Source organism: Antechinus flavipes, chromosome X (assembly GCF_016432865.1).
Source record: "Antechinus flavipes isolate AdamAnt ecotype Samford, QLD, Australia chromosome X, AdamAnt_v2, whole genome shotgun sequence".
Lineage (NCBI taxonomy): Eukaryota > Metazoa > Chordata > Mammalia > Dasyuromorphia > Dasyuridae > Antechinus > Antechinus flavipes.
Window position 1 is genome coordinate 32564241 of NC_067404.1, and position 18355 is coordinate 32582595.

Below are 18355 nucleotides of genomic sequence, written 5' to 3' on the forward strand. Positions count from 1 at the left end.
TTGACCCCCTTACTAATGAAACATGTTCTATACCCAAAATGAAGACTCCAAATCAAATAACTAGTTATTTAATTTCAAGTGAATAGAATAATAGCTCACCTTAGAAAATAAAGGGGCAATAGGGTCCTTTTCTTTCTTTTTTTTTTTTTTAATAGTTTTTTTTATTTACAAGTTATATGCATGGGTAATTTTACAGCATTGACAATTGCCAAACCTTAGTAGGGTCCTTTTCAAGACCTCCCTTCGCTACCAACTAGTACACAAATGAAAACAATAGCTTCTTAGATCAAATGGGGGGATGATGGGAGATGGAGATTTTCACAGTGGAACATTTGTTCAGATAGACGAAAATTACCCTTCCCACACATGGGGCAGGAGTAAGTAAACTGGAGGTGAAGAAGGAGAAAGCATCAAAAAGAATCTGACTTTTCTGTCTCCCTTCTCCATGGCGCTCCCTCTTGGCTTACTTCTGTCTTTTCTAAGTCCTGCTGTAATGCCAGAGAAACTGAGGCAAGATAGAGATTAGAGAGTATTTAATGATTTATTTAAAAGGGAGCGATTTATTGGGACCAAATGGATCCCTGGTTTGGTCCCAGGGCTGAATGAGACTGTCATCTCCAAGAATCCAGTCAACAATCAGAGTTCTCAAGGACAGATATACACGTGGCTCAGACTCGGGGTAGACTGAGGCAGGGGCAGAGTCAGGGTGCTGAGAGTGGGAACAGAACTCTCACAGGGTGGGGTGAGCCTCTGGAGAGGGGATGACATAATCAGGGGGAGGCACCCCCGATCATGGGGAGAGGCATCTTGATAAGACAGTATCTGATATTCAGATAGCTGGGGATGGGGAAAGGCATTCTGATATTCTGAAATATAAGATCTGTTATCCTTATCAAATATTCTGATTAAGAGGGAGGGGAGGTTTCACAGGACTGAGCAGAACAATTATAAACTGTGGCAAAACAATTAGGGAAACGGAGTCAGGACACTTTAGGGAAACTGAGTCAGGACAATAAAAGAGAACTGTGGCATATTACTGCCTCCTGTTGCAATCTCCCATTCAAACACAATTCCCATAGGGTTCTGATGTTTTTGGGCCTTCCTTCAATAAATGCTTCTTTGCCTCTCTATTATGGACATTCAGGGGTGTACTGGAAAAGGACTTATGGGCAAAAGCAACCCTTGGCCATATTAGATCAAAACAGAGAGAGGTAGATAGATAGACAGACAGATAGACAAGAGTGATAGATAGAAAGATAGATGGATGGAAATAGATATATAGATGATGATGATTCAGAGAGAGCTAGAGAGATAGATAACATGTATCATGTATTTACTATGTGCCAAGGGCTGTACTGAGCACTAGGAATACAAACACAAGTAAAAAGAAAGCCAATCTTTTCCCTCAATTCAAGGGGAAGGTGATACACAAAAGGGAGCTGAAAGTTGAGGAGTGGCTATGGTAGGTATTATGGAAGAGGTATTATAGAAAAGTCCAATGTGTCCAAAGTGCTTGCTAGTGAGGAACAGGGGCGTAGTGGCTGCGGCTTTTTTGAATTGGATGGAGCGAGCGGATCGTTAAATTTTTAATGTGAACTTTAACTTGTGAACTTGTCAGAATTCTAATAAATCAATTCTGACTTATTATATTATAGAATAGATATTATTAGATTACATATAATAATATATTATTAATGATATGTCATATAATTAATATGATATATAATTGCATATTATATATAATAATATATAATATATATTATTCTCTAATAAGTCAGTCAATAAACATTTATAAAGCAGCTATCATGTGCTAAACTCAATTACTCAATACATATTATATGTAATATTATATAGAATAATATATAGTCTATATTATCTCTAATAAGTCAGTCAATAAACATTTATGAAGCAGCTATCATGTGCTAAACAGTGAGGGTACAAAAAGAGGCAAAAGATACTCCCTGCCCTCGAGGAGCTTATAATCTCACAGGGGACATGACAAATAATAGGTGTGTGCAAATAGTCTATAAACGAGATAAATAGGAACTTATTAAGAAAAGGAAGGCAGTAGGGTTAAGAGAGGTTGAGAAAGGCTTCTTGATAAATAGGGGGTTTAAAGGAAGTCAGTAGGTAGAGGTGAAGAGGGAGAGTGCGCCAGGCTTGGGAGACAGCCAAGGAAAATGGTCAGTTGAGAGATAGAGGCTTTTGGGAAACATTGAGGAGGTCCTTGTCACTGGGTAAATCATGGGTAGTAGTGTGTAAGTAGGCTGGAAAGGTAGAAGGGGATGGATTCTAGAGGACTTTGAACACCAAGCTGAATTTTGTATTTGTTCCTTGGAGACTATAGGGAGCTGCTGAAGTTTATTGACTAGAGGTGGAGGGGACATGGTCAGCTCTGGGCATTAGCAAAATTGGTGGCCCAGTGGAGAATGGATTGAGTGCAGAGAGCCTTGAGGCAGGCAGACTCCTTGGTAAGCTGGTGCAGCTGCAAGAGATGGGGAAAGGGAGCCTGGGAAACTTAAAGAAATGATGGAAAAGTTTGGAAGAGCCACTATGGAGAGTGGGATAATAAACTCATCAGGGAAGGATTGCCTTGCGTCCGGGAAGGATTGCCTTGCAAAAGTGAAGCCCCAGTTGAGGCAAATTAGCAAATAGAACAAATCAGGGTTCTTTTTATTGTTTTGTTGCTTGTCGAGATACAAGAAAGTGTGAAGGAAATGTTCCCGATGCAGATTCAACTGAAAATTATATTGTGTGTGCATCCTCACCCCCTCCCTACCCCAGCCAGTTATTAAATATTTACAAAGACATCCCTGGAGGGGTGAGCGTGCTTGACTTGGGCATTTCCTCAATTAAAGCTTCTGGACCGGAATTCCCCAACTGGGAGAGGGGAATCACAATGAGTGAACTTATCTCCAGGGTGAGAAGACAGGTAGGGAAGAAAAGGAAAGTAGAAAGAATTAGGAACTGAACTGGGAGAGGAAAAACAGTGCTTTTTAGCTTTGGTTCCCTTTATTGCTTTTTACATTCATTTGTCATTCACGGCTTAGGTCCCCTCAGGCTCCCACAATCACTTTCTTCTCCCCTCTTCCTAGAGTTCTGCCTTGGAAATATTAGACTGTATTGTTGAGGTTGAGAAGAGGATCCCCAAAGTCCCGGACCTTTGTTGTGAGGTGTCTCAAAAGAACCCATCTCTAGGCAAGGGGCAAGGGGCAAGGGGCAAGGGGCAAAGTTTATTAAAAATAATGTGAGGCCACTACTGAGTGGACTGAATTCTAAGTAGAATTCATACACTTAAGTAAGAGTTATACACTTCTACTTCTTTCAATCATAGGTATGTTAATTTTATAGCTCAAGGATAGGCCTAGGAAGTAATCTCCAAATGAATTAAGGGTGATCTTCAGATAGAATGGGTATGCTCAGTTTCCTGAGGCAGATTCCAAAGCCGGAAGACCAAGGACTCTTTAGAACAGAAGCCCCAAGGTCAGGGGACCCCAAAATCATATTACATCGGCATCTCATGTCTGTTTCATCAAACATGTTTAGAAAATGGTCTCCAGCTTTTATACAAGCATTCGAGTTAACAGTTTGGGACAGGTAAGATTTCACTTCATAACAAATGCATAAAACACTAAAGGACTTGGAGCAGCCAATGAAAGTTTTTTTTTTTAAATTTAATTTAAAATTTCTAATTTTCCCTAATAGAGGTAAAAATAATTTTTAACAAATCTTTAATTTTTTTATTTCCAAATTCTCTTCCTTTCTTCCTCCCCCCATTGAGAATTCCAGCAAGTTGATAAAGATTATAGTGGAAAACATTTCCATGTTAATCATGTTATAAAAGAAAACAAAGACAAAAAAAGGAAAGGTCTGCTTTGATCTGCATTTGGACTCCATCTGTTCTTTTTCTAGAGATGAAAAGCGTTTTCTATCCTAAGTGCTTCTAAACTGACTTGGATTATTTTATTTCTGAGAATGACTAAGTCATTCATAGTTGCTGATCACATCATAGGTTATTACTATAGCCAGTGTTTTCCTGGTTTTCATTTTCCATTTCACTTTGCACCTGTATTAAGTCTTTTCAAGTTTTTCTGAGAGTACCCTGTTCATCATTTTTATAGCATAGTAGTATTCCTTCACAATCACATGCAACTTGTTAACCCATAAAAATCGGAAGATGTACCACATCCCTCATCATGTAAATGATTTACATTTAGCTACTTGTATCAGGAGAATACACTTCTTTGAGTTATAGAATTAGTCCAGAATATAAATGAGGTGGGAACAATTCCTAGATCCCTCTAATGAACCGATCAGTCAGTCAAAGGTGTAAATTTGGTATTAACTAAATGAAAGCAAATGACTGATGTCCAAAGGGAAAAAGGAGTGGGGAGTTTCCTCTTTGGTGGGTGTAGCTCTGTTGATCTCTGAGGATGGGAGTGTTTAATACAGTTCCAAAGCTGCCCTTCCCTTGGTGTATCAGCCTCCCAGTGCAGATGCTGTCATCAGCCACCACTATTCTGGTGGCCATACTGTTAGCTTAGGAGAGAAGAGCAAATCTGATCACACCTTCCAGTTACAAAGTCACCTCTGCCTACGGACAAAGGCACAGGTGTGATTTGAATGTGAAAGGATAAGATCTAAACAAATAAAATTAAGGGATGAGAGAGGGATGTACTGAGAGAAAGTAAAAGGGAGGGGTAGAAAGGAGTAAATTCTCTCACATAAAAGAGGCAAGCAAAAGCTTTTACAGTGGGGGGAGGGAGAGAAGGAAGGTAAGAGAGAATGAGTGAACCTTATTCTCAGTAGAATTGACTCAAAGAACAATTTACACAACAACAACAAGATTATGCGATAAGGTGATTTGGGCCAGTTCCAATAGACTTGTGAAGGAGAGAGCCGTCTGCACCCAGAAAGAGCACGATGGGGGCTGGATGTGGCTCACAAGGTAATATTTTCATCATTTTGTTGTTGTTTACTTGCTTTTTTTTCCTTTCTCATTTTTTCCCTTGATCTGACTTCTCTTGTGCAGCGGGATAAATGTGGAAATATATTTAGAAAAAAATGATTTGTTTTACGGAAATACTGGGGGTGTCATTGAAATAACTATTTTGTTTTAAAAAAATTGGCTCAAAGTGGGAAATCTACTTCTCCCTACAGGAAAGTAGGAAGGAAAGGGGATTAGAAGACTAGGAGAGGGTGATAAAAGGGAGGGCAGATTGGTAGAGGGGGTAGTCAAGAGCAAAACTTTTGAGGAGGGACAAGGTGAAAGGAGAGAGAATAGAGTAACTATGATGGGGGGAATGGGATGGAGGGAATTTCAGTTTGTAAAAGTAATTGTGAAAAAATTTTGAAACAAATTTCTCTGATGAAGGCCTCACTTCTCAGAGAATTGAGTCCAATTTATAAAAATAACAGCCATTCTCCACTTGATAAATGATCAAAAGATATAAATGATTTTCAGATGAAATAATCATATGAAAAAAATATGAGCAAATAGCCATATGAAAAAATGCTCCAAATCACTATTGTTTGGAGAAATGAAAATTTAAACAATTCTGAGTTACTACCTTATACCTTTTAGATTGGCTAGTAGCCATATAAAAAAAAGTTCTAATTCACTATTGTTTGGAGAAATGCAAACTAAAACAATTCTGAGGTAATACTTCATCCTTATTAGATTGGCTAATAGGACAGAAAAGAAAAATGACAAATGTTGGAGGAGATGTGGGAAAAATGAGACATTAATGTCCTATTGGTGGAGTTGTGAACTAATTCAATCATTTTGTAGGGCAATTTGGAACTATGCCCAAAGGGCTTTAAAACCATGCCTACCATGCCTAGCAATGCCACTACTAGGTCTGTCTCCCAAAAGAGATAAAAAGACAAAAAGGAAAAAGACCTATGTGGACAAAAATATTTATAGTAGTTCTTTTTTGGTGACAAATAATTGGAAATTGTTGGATATTCATCAGTTGGGGAATGGCTGAACAAATTGTGGTATGTGATTCTGATGGAACACTATTGTGCTAAAGAAATGATGAGCAGAAAATGACAAGAAAAGATAATGACAAATGTTGGAGGGGATGTGGGAAAACTGGGACACTGATACATTGTTGGTGGAGTTGTGAACACATCCAGCCGTTCTGGAGAGTGATTTGGAACTATGCTCAAAAAGTTATCAAACTGCATACTCTTTGACCCAGCAGTGTTACTACTGGGCTTATACCCCAAAGAGATACTAAAGAAGGAAAAGGGACCTGTATGTGCCAAAATGTTTGTGGCAGCCCTCTTTGTAGTGGCTAGAAGCTGGAAATTGAGTGGATGCCCATTGGCTGGGGAATGGCTGAATAAATTATGGGATACAAATGTTATGGAATATTATTGTTCTGTAAGAAATGACCAACAGGAGGATTTCAGAGAGGCCTGGGGAGACTTACATGAACTGATTGAGTGAAATGAGCAGAACCAGGAGATCATTATATACCTCGACAACAATAGTATATGATGATCAATTCTGATGGACGTGGTCCTCTTCAACAATGAGATGATTCAAATCAGTTCCAATTGTCCAGTAATGAAGTGAGCCATCCACACCCAGAGAGAGAACTATGGGAAATGAGTGTGGACTACAATATAGCATTTTTACTCTTTCTGTTGTTTGCTTGCATTTTTGTTTTCCTTCTCAGGTTTTTTTTTTCCTTTCTAGATTTGATTTTTCTTGTGCAGCAAGATAATTGTATGGATATATATATATCCATACAATTATCTTGCTGCACATGTATATGTACATGTACATACATACATATATTGGATTGAACATATAATTTAAGATATTTAACATGTATTGGTCTACCTGCCAGTTAGGGGAGGGGATGGGGGAAGGAGGGGAAAAGTTGAAACAGAAGTTTTTGCAAGGGTCAGGGTTGAAAAATTACCCATGCATATGTTTTGTAAACAAAAAGATATAATAATAAATGTTTTTTAAAAAATGATGAGCAGAATTCTCTCAGAAAAAGCTGCAAACCCTTCCATGAGCTGATGCAAGGTGAAATGTACTATGTGCAAAGTAAGAGCAATATTGTAAGGTGATCAGCTGTGAATGACTTAGCTGTCCTCAGCAATACAATGATACCAGACATTAAATTTCAGTTAGTGGGTAGGGACAATAAAGATTTAATTTTTTCCCATCCAAATTCATAGGATTCCCCTTCCCCTAAAATGTATACATTGAGGTGATTCAGGCCAGTTCTACCGATCTTGTGATGGAGAGAGCCATCTGCACCCAGAGAGAGGACTATGGGAACTGAATGGGGATCGCAACATAGTATTTTCACTCTTTTTGTTGTTGTTTGCTTGCTTTTTGTTTTCTTTCTCATTTTTTCCCTTTGGATCTGCTTTTTCTTGTGCTGCATGATAATTGTGGAAACATGTATAGAAGAAGTGCACATGTTTCACATACATTGAATTGCTTGCTGTCTACTAGGGGAGGAGATTGGGGAAAGGGAAAGAAAAAAAAATTGGAACGCAAGGTTTTGGAAAGGTCAGTGTTGAAAATTCTCTATGGATATGTTTTGAAAAGAAAAAGCTTTAATCAAAAATTAATAAATAAAATAAAATTTGTGCGTAGCCCTAAGTTAACCCCTGGCTTAGAGAATCTTGTTACATTAATTGGGGTTGAGGACTGTGGGACATCCCTTTACACAAACAATATAAATGCAATTCACTTACCTCTCTGATGAATCCTGCTCTCCTCCGGGGCCCTGGGCCTGGACCCATAATGCTACCCTGTGGTTTGGAATTCCTTTGTAAGGGAAGTGAATTTGGTGGTGTTAGAGGGGCAACCCCCTGACATTCTGGTGAATCTCACTTTTCCCTTGAGATATATCCAGGGCTCCCAACTTGCTTTTGACTTCTTCCGAGAAGGAAAAAGAAAAAGGGTCAATGCTTGTTTCACTGAGATGATGATGTCTGAGTAATTCAAAAGTCCAGGTCTTTTGTATTGGTTTTTTCCTCTAGGTTCCATAACTCAGAAACTTATCCTCTTTTCTCCAGACATTTCTGGACTCCTCAAGAACTCAATATCATCTTGGGGGAAAAAAATTTAAAGCCCTCTTCTATCCAGGAACCTAGCATTCAAGAATTCTTCCTAGCTCCCTGGATGAAAGCACAGCCAACTTTCCCAAGTTGACCATTCACCACCCTGGGGGTTTGGGAGGGAGACTGTATAAACACAGCCTCCACCACCAGAACCAAAAAGGTTTCTCCTTTCTAAAAAGGGCCAACTCTGCCCTTGTGGCATTTTCCTAGGCTACCACAAGGACAGACTTACCTTAGATCCGTGGCAACCAGTTCATCCTCAGTTAATCTAAAATAGCCAGAGCTAATCAATCCATCCTCAATTAATGAGATCTAGAGGTTCATCCCTGACAAACTCAACACACCGATCAGAGAACTTGATGAATTAATAATTTATTCACTGATTCAGTCAACCAAAACTACTAAGAATCACCTTTTGGGTATAGAGTTTGGTTGGAATTGGGAAACTAAGACAAGGCCCCTGTTTTCATGGTGCTTTCATTCCAGGAGGGGGATGAAACATATATACTGTAATAAATATACACTGATACACTTTATTATATATACTGTATTATATACATTATAATATATGTTTGTGGATAGACAGACAGACATTAGTGTATCAGACATCACAAGATAAAAGTGTTGAGTGAGATCAGAAGGAGAAGGTTCCTAGATGATGGGGTAGAGAACAGGCATCTTGAAGGAGCATTCGAAGTGGGATTTATATGATGGATTTGAAGAAGGGGATGGAAGATATTCCAGGTGCTGGGAATATTGTGACCAAAGGGCACAGGAAGTAGTCCAAGTAAGACAATGTTCCATTGCTTCTCAGGAACTGTTGCTCTACTCTGTCCCATTCTTTGATCTATAATTTTCAAAAGTCTTTGGCGTCTCTTACCAAGTGTTGATTGAGTAGACATCCCTGGCAGCTTGGCTAATGGGTAATAAGGTTGCCTTGGCAAGAGGCCTTCTCCTCCCAGAACATCGCTTTGCTTACCTTCCGTTCCGTTCTGTTCCGCACCGTGACATTTCATGCTTTCTTTCCTCTAGGCTGACTTACAGTTGGACAGAGAGAGACATAATTTCTTTGAGTCATCTCTTGACTATGTGTACCAGATCCAGGAGGTTCAGGAGACCAAGAAGTTCAATATTGTGGAGCCTGTAAGTCCCATCTCTTTACTGTTCATTGATTCCCATGGAAAAGTGAAACTATTGGCCTCTCAAGCAAATCTAAAAAGCTGGTAACTTTAGGGTGGAAGATGCTAATGACTGAGGGGACCCGGGAAGTCCTCCTCTGCCATCTGGCCCTAGAGCTAAGAAACTTAGGATTCCAAGAGGCAGAAGTGAGGAAGGAAAGCATCAAGTCTTCCTCCCAAAGCCACCCAGTGCATCAGTGGCAGAATTGGGTGACACAGTGAATAGAACAGCTCTCAGGAAGCTCTACGTTCAAATCCTGCCTCAGACACTTACTGACTACCTGACGCTGGGTAAATTGGTTAACCTTTGTGTGCCTCACTTTCCTCATGTGTAGCATGGGGATCAGAGCAGGACTTATTTCTCAGGGTTGTTTGAGATAATGTTTGTGAAATGCTTTTGAAAGCTTGAGGTGCTATAAATTCTAGCCACTTATTCTTCTTAATTCTTATGATGATTCCTGAATCCTAGTCCTGCTCTCTTTCTATTATGTCATACCTCCTCCTATTAACCAAAAAATTGATTTCCTTATTTGAATTGAGATTTATTCCAAGAATTACTTTGTGTGAATTTCCCACGTGTTTGTATATAATTCTCCTCTAGATAGATAGATAGAATATTTATTAAGCATTTAATATAAGCCCAGTACTATTCTAAACCCTGGAGAGACAATTCAGGCAAAGAAAACAGTTTCCTGCTCCTTAAGAACTTACATTCTAACCAGGGAAGATAATGTCTCTACCCTCTTGTGGATAAGGGTCTGGCCTCATGCAATATTTTAGCACCGTGAGATTACAGGATGATTGTAGTCAGAGCTTTCAGCCCTTCCTAATACTCTCTCACAAATGAAGAAACCAAAACCCAGAGATGCCATGTGTCTCGCTGAAGATCACGTATGGGTTCAGTTGCCCCGAAAGTTCTTGATTTACAAAACCTTACTTAAGTTTTCTAAGTCAGCAACAAGCGGGACCCTAGAAGTGGAATATATTTGCTAGCAGACGGTAGCCTTGCCCCTTGCCCTGCCAACTGGCGGTCTTATGGTTGTGATGCTGGACAGGGAAAGGGCGGTGGTCGCAGATGTGCTCGACAGAAGGCCGGGGGGCCCAGTTGGAAGGTTGACTGTCCGATGGGAGCTTTTTCCTGTGTCTGATGAAGGAGGATGGGATGTGAGCTGGGGGTACCTGCAATAAAGTCTCTTCTTGCCTTTTCTCCCTAGGTCTTGGCTTTCCTTCACAGTCTCTTCATTTCCAACAATCTGACAGTAGAACTAACACAGGATTTCCTTCCTTACAAACAGCAGCTCCAGCTCAGTCTGCAAAATGTGAGTTTGTCCCTGGGGGTTTCCATTTCCTCGTCTGTCCCCCTTCCCGCCTCCGCAGGGGTGGCTGCATTCTTGGGAGCATTGCCCAGTGAACCTGCCGGGCCCCGGTTACGGGATAGTTGAGATAAGCCAGTCTCTCAGGGACCTGTTCTAGTCCTGCCTGCTCTCCCGGCTGAGTGGACTCCGGTGTGGGCCACTTGAGCCCCATTACCCAGCAGCCCACCCACAGCAGAACCATATGGGCCTTGCCTTGGGGACTATTGGTCTGCAGTCTTACAAATCCTGAATTTCCTCACATGGATGCCCATTAATGTAGTGGAATGTGCAAATCAGTGGTCTTGGAGTCAAAGACCTGAGTTCAAGTCCTGGTTCTATCACAGATGACCTTGGACAAGCCACTTAACCTTTCTGAGCCTCAGTTTTCATGTCTGTAAAATGAGCATAATTACATGTCTACCTTTCATATAGAAGCATGGACTTTAGAGCTGGCAATATAGTAGTACAGTGGAAAGGGCAGTGCCTCTAGTATTGGAAGACTTGAGTTTAGAAACTGACTCTGCCCGTATGTGACTTTGGAGAAGTCAAACTTCTCCGTTTCCTCTTTGGTAAAATGAAAGGCCTGTACTAGAAAGGAACTCTGAAGTCCTTTCCAGGTCTAGAGCACTGCTGCCAGAATCCCAAGACCACATCTTCTAGATGTTCTGTGTGTTCTTAATACTTGTGTGATCTCTTCTGGAAAATGAGGGGATTGGACTCAATGGCCTTTGAAGTCCCTGCTAGCTCTACACCTAGGACCCCATAAGTGACTTTGTATAAATCACTTTTCCCTATGCCTCAGTTTCCCCCTCTCTGATGAGAGGATTGGACTTGATGGTCTTTTTAGGTCCCTTCTCACTTTAGATCTAGGATTCCATGTATGGTCTTAGACAAGTCATTTCCTTTGCCTAGTGTAGACTTTATGTCCTCTGAGGTTTCTTCTAGCTCTGGTTCTTGTAACCTGGTATCCTGTGTGAGTTCTAATCTCCGGGATCATGGCACAATGTTTTTTCCACCATCCCATTTATTCCTGACTATAGGTTATGGTCCCCTGTCTCCAATGTCCTAAGAAAATGCAGCCATCCCTGCACTGACTCCAGACTTTCTGGTCAACTCACTTGCTACCATCTAATAGAACTCTTTCTGGATCCTGGTGTATAATGCTTGCTTCGCATTCATTCCTGGCACTCATGTCTTGGCAGACAAGAAATCACTTTTCTAGTACCCGAGAGGAGATGGAAGAACTTAAGAAGAGGATGAAGGAGGCCCCCCAGATGTGCAAACTCCCGGGGCAGCCAACCATCGAGGGCTATCTCTACACCCAAGAGAAATGTATGTATGTGGGCACACTGATGGGGGCCCGCGGCTGAAGAACTGCCTTCAAGTTGGTTCCTTTTCGCTCTTTCCAACAGACCGGTAGAGCTAGGAGTCTTAGAACGTAGAACTCAGAACGTGAAGCTGAAAAGGGCCTCAGGATTTGCAGCATTTGATGCTGTCCACCTCCAGACAGAGAACTTAGGCCCTCAGAGGGCTGACCGAGGCATATTTATTTTGGGCACGGCTAATGAGGGAATTTGTTTTGCTTGAATACATGTGGTTGTGATGGGTTTTATTTTCCCTGCTTTCTCACTGGGTAAGGGAGAGAGGGAATTTGGAACTGGAAATAAAATTGGAACTAAAAAAAGGAATATACGATGTGTGAGTTGGAAGGGGCTTTAGAACATAAGGCATAGAGTGTCAGAGATGGATGAACCTACAACAGAGTTCTCGGAGCTAGAAACGGCCTTCAGACACACGGTGTGCAGCTAGGTCTTTTGGTACGTATCTGTAACTTGAGCTAGCGGGGAGGCCAAGGTTGGTGCTCAGGAGTTTTGAGCTATAGTGGATGAGGAGAAGAGAGGGATGGGTAGGGAGCAGAGAGAGCGGGGGAAAGAGGGATGGGGAGAGAGAAAGAGAGAGAAAGGAGAGAAAGGGAAAGGGAAAGAAGGGGAGAAAGGGGATGAGGAAAGAGTGAGAGAGATGGTGAGAGGGAGAAGGGGAGGGAGAGGAAGAGAGGACATGAAGTGTTCAAATGAAGGGATGTTAATGATTCCTCACCATGCATGTGAGGAAACAGTCCGATTGGAGAAGATTGGTCTCGTAATGGATCTTAAAGTACCTTATTAACATTGTCATAAGTTAAAATGCATTGGCAAAAGCATCGTGCTTTGGTTGTAGCTAATTGGAGGCAGGGAATAATTAGTTCAGTGACTGAAAATTGCAAATGATACAGGGTTTTCCAGGCTCCTCAATAGATATTATAAATTCATTTTTTCTGGAATCTATGCGTGGGAGGGGATGGCGATTCCCTTTGGAACGTCTCCCCCTACGCCCCGTCCCCTTTTAGTCCGGTCACTGTTCCAAACTATGATGTTTGGAGTAACCAGAGAGATAAAGCCCAGGATTCATTAAGATTTCAAGCTGGAATAGATCTTGGAGGTCATCCAAGTTTTCAAGTGAAAACTGAGACCCAGACTTAGGATGTAAGTGACAGAGCCAGTATTTGAACTCAGGTCTCCTGATACAACTCAGTGGGATTTTTAAAAAACTCCTCAGATAGGGAGAATAATGTCTCTTCCCCTTCTGGAGCAGTTGTTACTTCCTGGAATCTAAACATATGTTCCCCAACATGTAAGGGAGCTGGATTTCCTCAGGAAAGAAAGGAGATAGGGAATGATGCTTTCTTGTCCCGACTCGACCACTCATGACCTTTGTGACCCTGGAAAATCCATCTAAGTCTTGGTTTCTTCCACTGTCAAACTGGGATAACAAGCCTGCGCTGCCTCTTTCCCAGGTCTGTAAAGACCAATCGAGGCTAGCGATAGGAAAGTCTTTGAAATAGCCTAAAGGAGACTGGGAGCAGGGAGGCCAAGTTAGAGGCAGATACAAGTGTATGGGCAAGAGGTCCTATGACCCTAAACTTGGGTGATGGCCCTACACCTGGAGAGAAGGGATGTGATGCAGTAGAGGTGTGAGGGAGGTTGCCAGGGTGTCAGCTTATATAGAGAATATGAAGAGTTAAGCTTGGAATTAGAAGCAGAGAAGTCAGAAGGTGACCATGTCCCGGGGATGAAGATAGACATGGACTGTAGCAGGACAAAGGGATTCAAGGGCGGACACCAAGGGTGGCTCGTCTAACTGGTCAGTCGATAGAGGGTCCAGGTGACAAAGGGAAGAAGGGGTGACCAGAACAGGAGCTATGAACTTGAACAGATCTCATAGAGGTTCCATGATGCCATAGGATGAGTGCTTGATTTAGAACTGGAAAACCTGTTTTCAAATTGAAGCCCTGCTCCTACTATCAGTGAGTTCTTGCACAAATCCCTTTCCCTCCTTATACCTCAGTTTCCTCCTCTGTAAATTGTGAGGGTTGGACTGGATGGTCTCTGAGGTTCCTTACTGCTCTTGATCTAGGATCCTAACTGACTCTTCCCCTGCTGGGCCTCAGTCTCCCCATCTGTAAAATAACAGAGTTAGACTGGGTGGTCTCTGAGGTCCCATCCAGCTGGAGCTCGAGCATCCTATAAGAACCAGGACTGAGAAGGACTAGAAGTTGTGATGAGAATTGTATCATTGATATTTTTTTCCTTTGTTTTTATCCCAGGGGCTCTGGGAATATCATGGGTGAAATACTATTGTCAGTACGAGAAGGAGACCAAGACATTGACAATGACTCCCATGGAACAAAAACCAGGAGCTAAACAGGTCTGTCCCTTTCTATTACTTTGCAATCAACATTTCTCTGGACAAGGATCTTTACCGAAGTGTGATAGAGCTCTCATTAGCCATCTTACAATAAACTGTGCCCTCAATTGCCCTTTGACCTCTTCTTAGCACTCGTATCATAGTTATTGGTGTGTTCATCATATCCAAGGATATGATGATAAATATTTAACAACCAGACCCTCCAAAAAGTATATACAATACACTTTTAGGTTTAATCTACATTATGAATATTTTCCCCATTACTTTTTTAAGTCCAGGCAATCAAGAAAACAATAAATGAAGCCCTGATTTGTTGAATTTGCTGATTTCAAATGTTCACACTGAAAATTTAACAGTTGGCTCTTACATTCGGTGTCTTTTCCATATGAGCAGATGCATCCACCAGATCTCACGTTCTGTATATAGCATGAGTGCAGCAGTCACCAACCCCCAGCCCTCTAGGGGGACCCAATTTACAGCATGAACGTGAGTCGGGGGAAGCGGGGATGTTACTTATTTCCTACAGTTCCCTCATACTCTGTTTTCAGTCCTCTTTCTTATGAGGCAAGGTCTCTTTACAAGAGGCATCTTTGTGTAGAGGATAGAGGGCTGTCCTTGAGGCCAGGAAGATGTGGTTGAAATTGTGCCACGTATTAGCTGTGTGACTCTCGACAAGTCACTTAAACTCTCGGTGTTCGAGGCAAGTCCGCAGGGCTATAGGTTGCAGAGAGGGTGCCAACCTGCATTGGTTCAGGGAGTTTTTTAATCCGATATCATTCCCATATCAATGTAATCATATATTTAATTCTGGTCCTTTGCCAAAGTCAATGGTCTGTCAAAAATAATTTTAAAAAATTAATTAACTACTTAATTTTTATCTAAATAGATAAATTAGATCAATTAAGTAATACTTTTACTTTCCCCAGCTACATGTAAAACCAATTTTTTTACATTTGTTTTTTAAAACTTTGAGCTCCAGACTCTCTCCCTGCCTCCCTTGGTCTTTTGCCAAAACCAATGGTCTGTCAAAAAATAATTTTCAAAAAATTAATTAATTGATTAATTTTTATCTAAATAGACAAATGAGATAAATTAAATAATACTTTTACTTTCCCCAGTTACATGTAAAACCAATTTTTTTACATCTGTTTTTTAAAACTTGGAGCTCTAGACTCTCTCCCTGCCTCAATCTTTTGCCAATGGTCTGTCAAAAATATATTTTGAAAAAATTAATTGACTAATTAATTAATTTTTATCTAAATAGACAAATAAGATAAATTAAATCATGCTTTTACTTTCCCCCAGTTACATATAAAGCAATTTTTTTACATCTGTTTTTTAAAACTTGGAGTTCTAGACTCTCTCTCTGCTTCCCTTGGTCCTTTGCCAAAGTCAATGGTCTGTCAAAAAATAATTTTTAAAAAATTAATTGACTAATTAATTAATTTTTATCTGAATAGACAAATGAGATAAACTAAATAATTCTTTTACTTTCTCCCAGTTACATATAAAACAATTTTTTTACATCTGTTTTTTAAAACTTGGAGCTCTAGACTCTCTCCCTGCTTCCCTTGGTCCTTTGCCAAAGTCAATGGTCTGTCAAAAAATAATTTCTTAAAAATTAATTGACTAATTAATTAATTTTTATCTGAATAGACAAATGAGATAGATTAAATAATACTTTTACTTTCCCCAGTTACATGTAAAACCAATTTTTTTTACATTTGTTTTTTAAAACTTTGAGCTCCAGACTCTCTCCCTGCCTTCCTTGGTCTTTTGCCAAAACCAATGGCCTATCAAAAAATTAATTAATTAGTTAATTAATTAATTTTTATCTAAATAGACAAATGAGATAAATTAAATAATACTTTTACTTTCCCCAGTTACATGTAAAACCAGTTTTTTTACATTTGTTTTTTAAAACTTTGAGCTCTAGACTCTCTCCCTGCCTCCCTACCCCTACTTCCCTTTAAAGAGGTACATGTGAAGTTATGTAAAACATTTCCATAAAAGTCGTGTTGTGAAAGAAAACATAGATCTGCCTCCCCCCCAAAAAAACCCTCAAGAAAAATAAAGTGAAAAAAGAGTATACTTCAGTCTGTATTCAAACACAGTCAGTTCTTTCTCTGGGTATGGTTAGCATTTGTTAGCACAAGTCCTTCAGAGTAGTCTTGGATCACCGTATGAGAATAGCAAAGTCTTAAACAGCGGGTTTATTCATCCCGCAACATTCCTGTTACTCTGTACACAGAAGATTTCTTTTGCTTGGGTTCATGGAGGACTTTGCAGATTTAAAAAGTAATTCTTTTGCTTCCCTTTTGTAAGAAAGTTTTCCCCATCTCCTTAATGCTAGTGTCTTCATGCTGCTATTTTCTCCAGTTTATTCTGAACGTCTCGGTTTAACATAATCATTTCCCTGCGTCTCCCTCCTAGTAGGCACTTCATAAATCCACGCTGACTTTAGTGATAAGTGTTCAGACTATAAAGTAAAGCAGAAGCAATCTCTGCCTCCAGAAAGCTCACATTCTAACGTGGGGGACTAGTAAACAATTAGGTCTGTGCAAGATAGATACAGAGCAATTGAAGGAAATGCAAGAGAGGAAGGCATTGCAGGGACCAGGAAAAGAAGGCAGAATTTGAACCAAGTCTTGAAGGAACAGGGCAAGAAACAGGTCTAAGTAAGGTGGGAGAGCATTCTGAGGAGGGAAATAGCCCGTGCCTGCATCCACAGGTGTGGGAGACAGAATATCGTGAGGGAACATGAGAAAGACCAGTATATTAGATTGACCACTGGATTGGAGCATGTGTCGAGGAGGCTGGAGAGGTAGGAAGGGGCCAGGCTAGAAAGGGCTTTCGGTGTTTAACCGAGGATTGTCTGTTTAATCCTGGTGCCAGTAGGGAGCCATTGGCGTTTACTGGGGTGATGGTTACTGGAGACGGTATTGTGCTTGGAATGATGCTTTAGAAAAAGCATTTTCGCAGCTGTGTGGAGGACGGATTCGGAGAAAGACTTCAGGCAGGGAGACTAAATTGAAAGCAAATGCAGGTTTGGGGTGAGAGATCACGATGCAAGCCTGAGCTAGGGTTTTGGCTATGTAACTAGAGAGAAGAGAGCAATAAACAGAGGCTGTGAAGTTAGAAATGGCAATGGCCATGGATTCAAAATATTAGACGATGACAGAAAGTGAGTCATGGATGACACTGAGTTTGTGAACTTGAGCGAACGGAGGTGGCGGTACCCTTGACAATGATTTTGAACAAGAGAATATTTGTGGCTAAAGAGAATGAGTTCCATTTTGGGCTTGTTGAGTTTGAAAGATCTTCAGGGCATCCCAGTGCACAATATCCAAAGGGCAGTGGGTGAAATGTGGTACTGTGGCTCAGGAGAGTTACTAGGGCTGGATGTAGAAATCTGGGAATCCTCAGAAGAGAGAGGATAACTGGCCTCAGAGGGGCTCAGGAGATCCACCAAGTAAAGCAGAAGAGCAGAGGGTTCAGGACAGAGCTGTGTTGGACACCTAGAGTTAGTGGGCAATACATAATTAAAGAACAAATGAAGGGAAATGAGATTGAGTGATCAGACAGTTGTAAGGAGGACTAAAATACAATAACATCATGAGAACTTAGGAGACATTATTCAGGTGGAGATGACGGTGATAAACAATTTCTTTTTTTATTAAAGGTTTTTATTTTTCAAAACATTTGCATAGATAATTCTGCAACATTTGCCCTTGTAAAACCTTGGGTTCCAATTCCCCCCCTTTCAACCCCCTCCCCTAGATGGCAAGTAGTCCAATATATGTTAACATGGTAGAAATATATGCTAAATCCAACATAGGCATACCTATTTATACAATTATCTTGCTGCACAAGAAAAATCAAATCAAACCAGAAAAGGAAATGATGAAGAAAATAAAATGCAAGCAAACAACAAAAAGAGGGACAATGCTATGTTGTGAACCACGCTGTTCTCTTTCT

The 18355-nt window shown here is 40.6% G+C and overlaps 1 protein-coding gene across 3 annotated transcripts in view; it reads left to right on the plus strand.

Annotated features, from left to right (window-relative positions):
• The window catches only part of OPHN1 (oligophrenin 1), a 326710-nt gene that overhangs the window by 157372 nt on the left and 150983 nt on the right, over positions 1-18355 (plus strand). For all 3 annotated transcript variants that reach the window (XM_051969072.1, XM_051969073.1, XM_051969074.1), the window contains 4 exons: positions 9133-9243; positions 10493-10597; positions 11836-11965; positions 14277-14377. In XM_051969072.1, coding sequence (XP_051825032.1) covers positions 9133-9243; positions 10493-10597; positions 11836-11965; positions 14277-14377 — 447 coding nt within the window. The remainder of the gene's footprint in view (positions 1-9132; positions 9244-10492; positions 10598-11835; positions 11966-14276; positions 14378-18355) is intronic.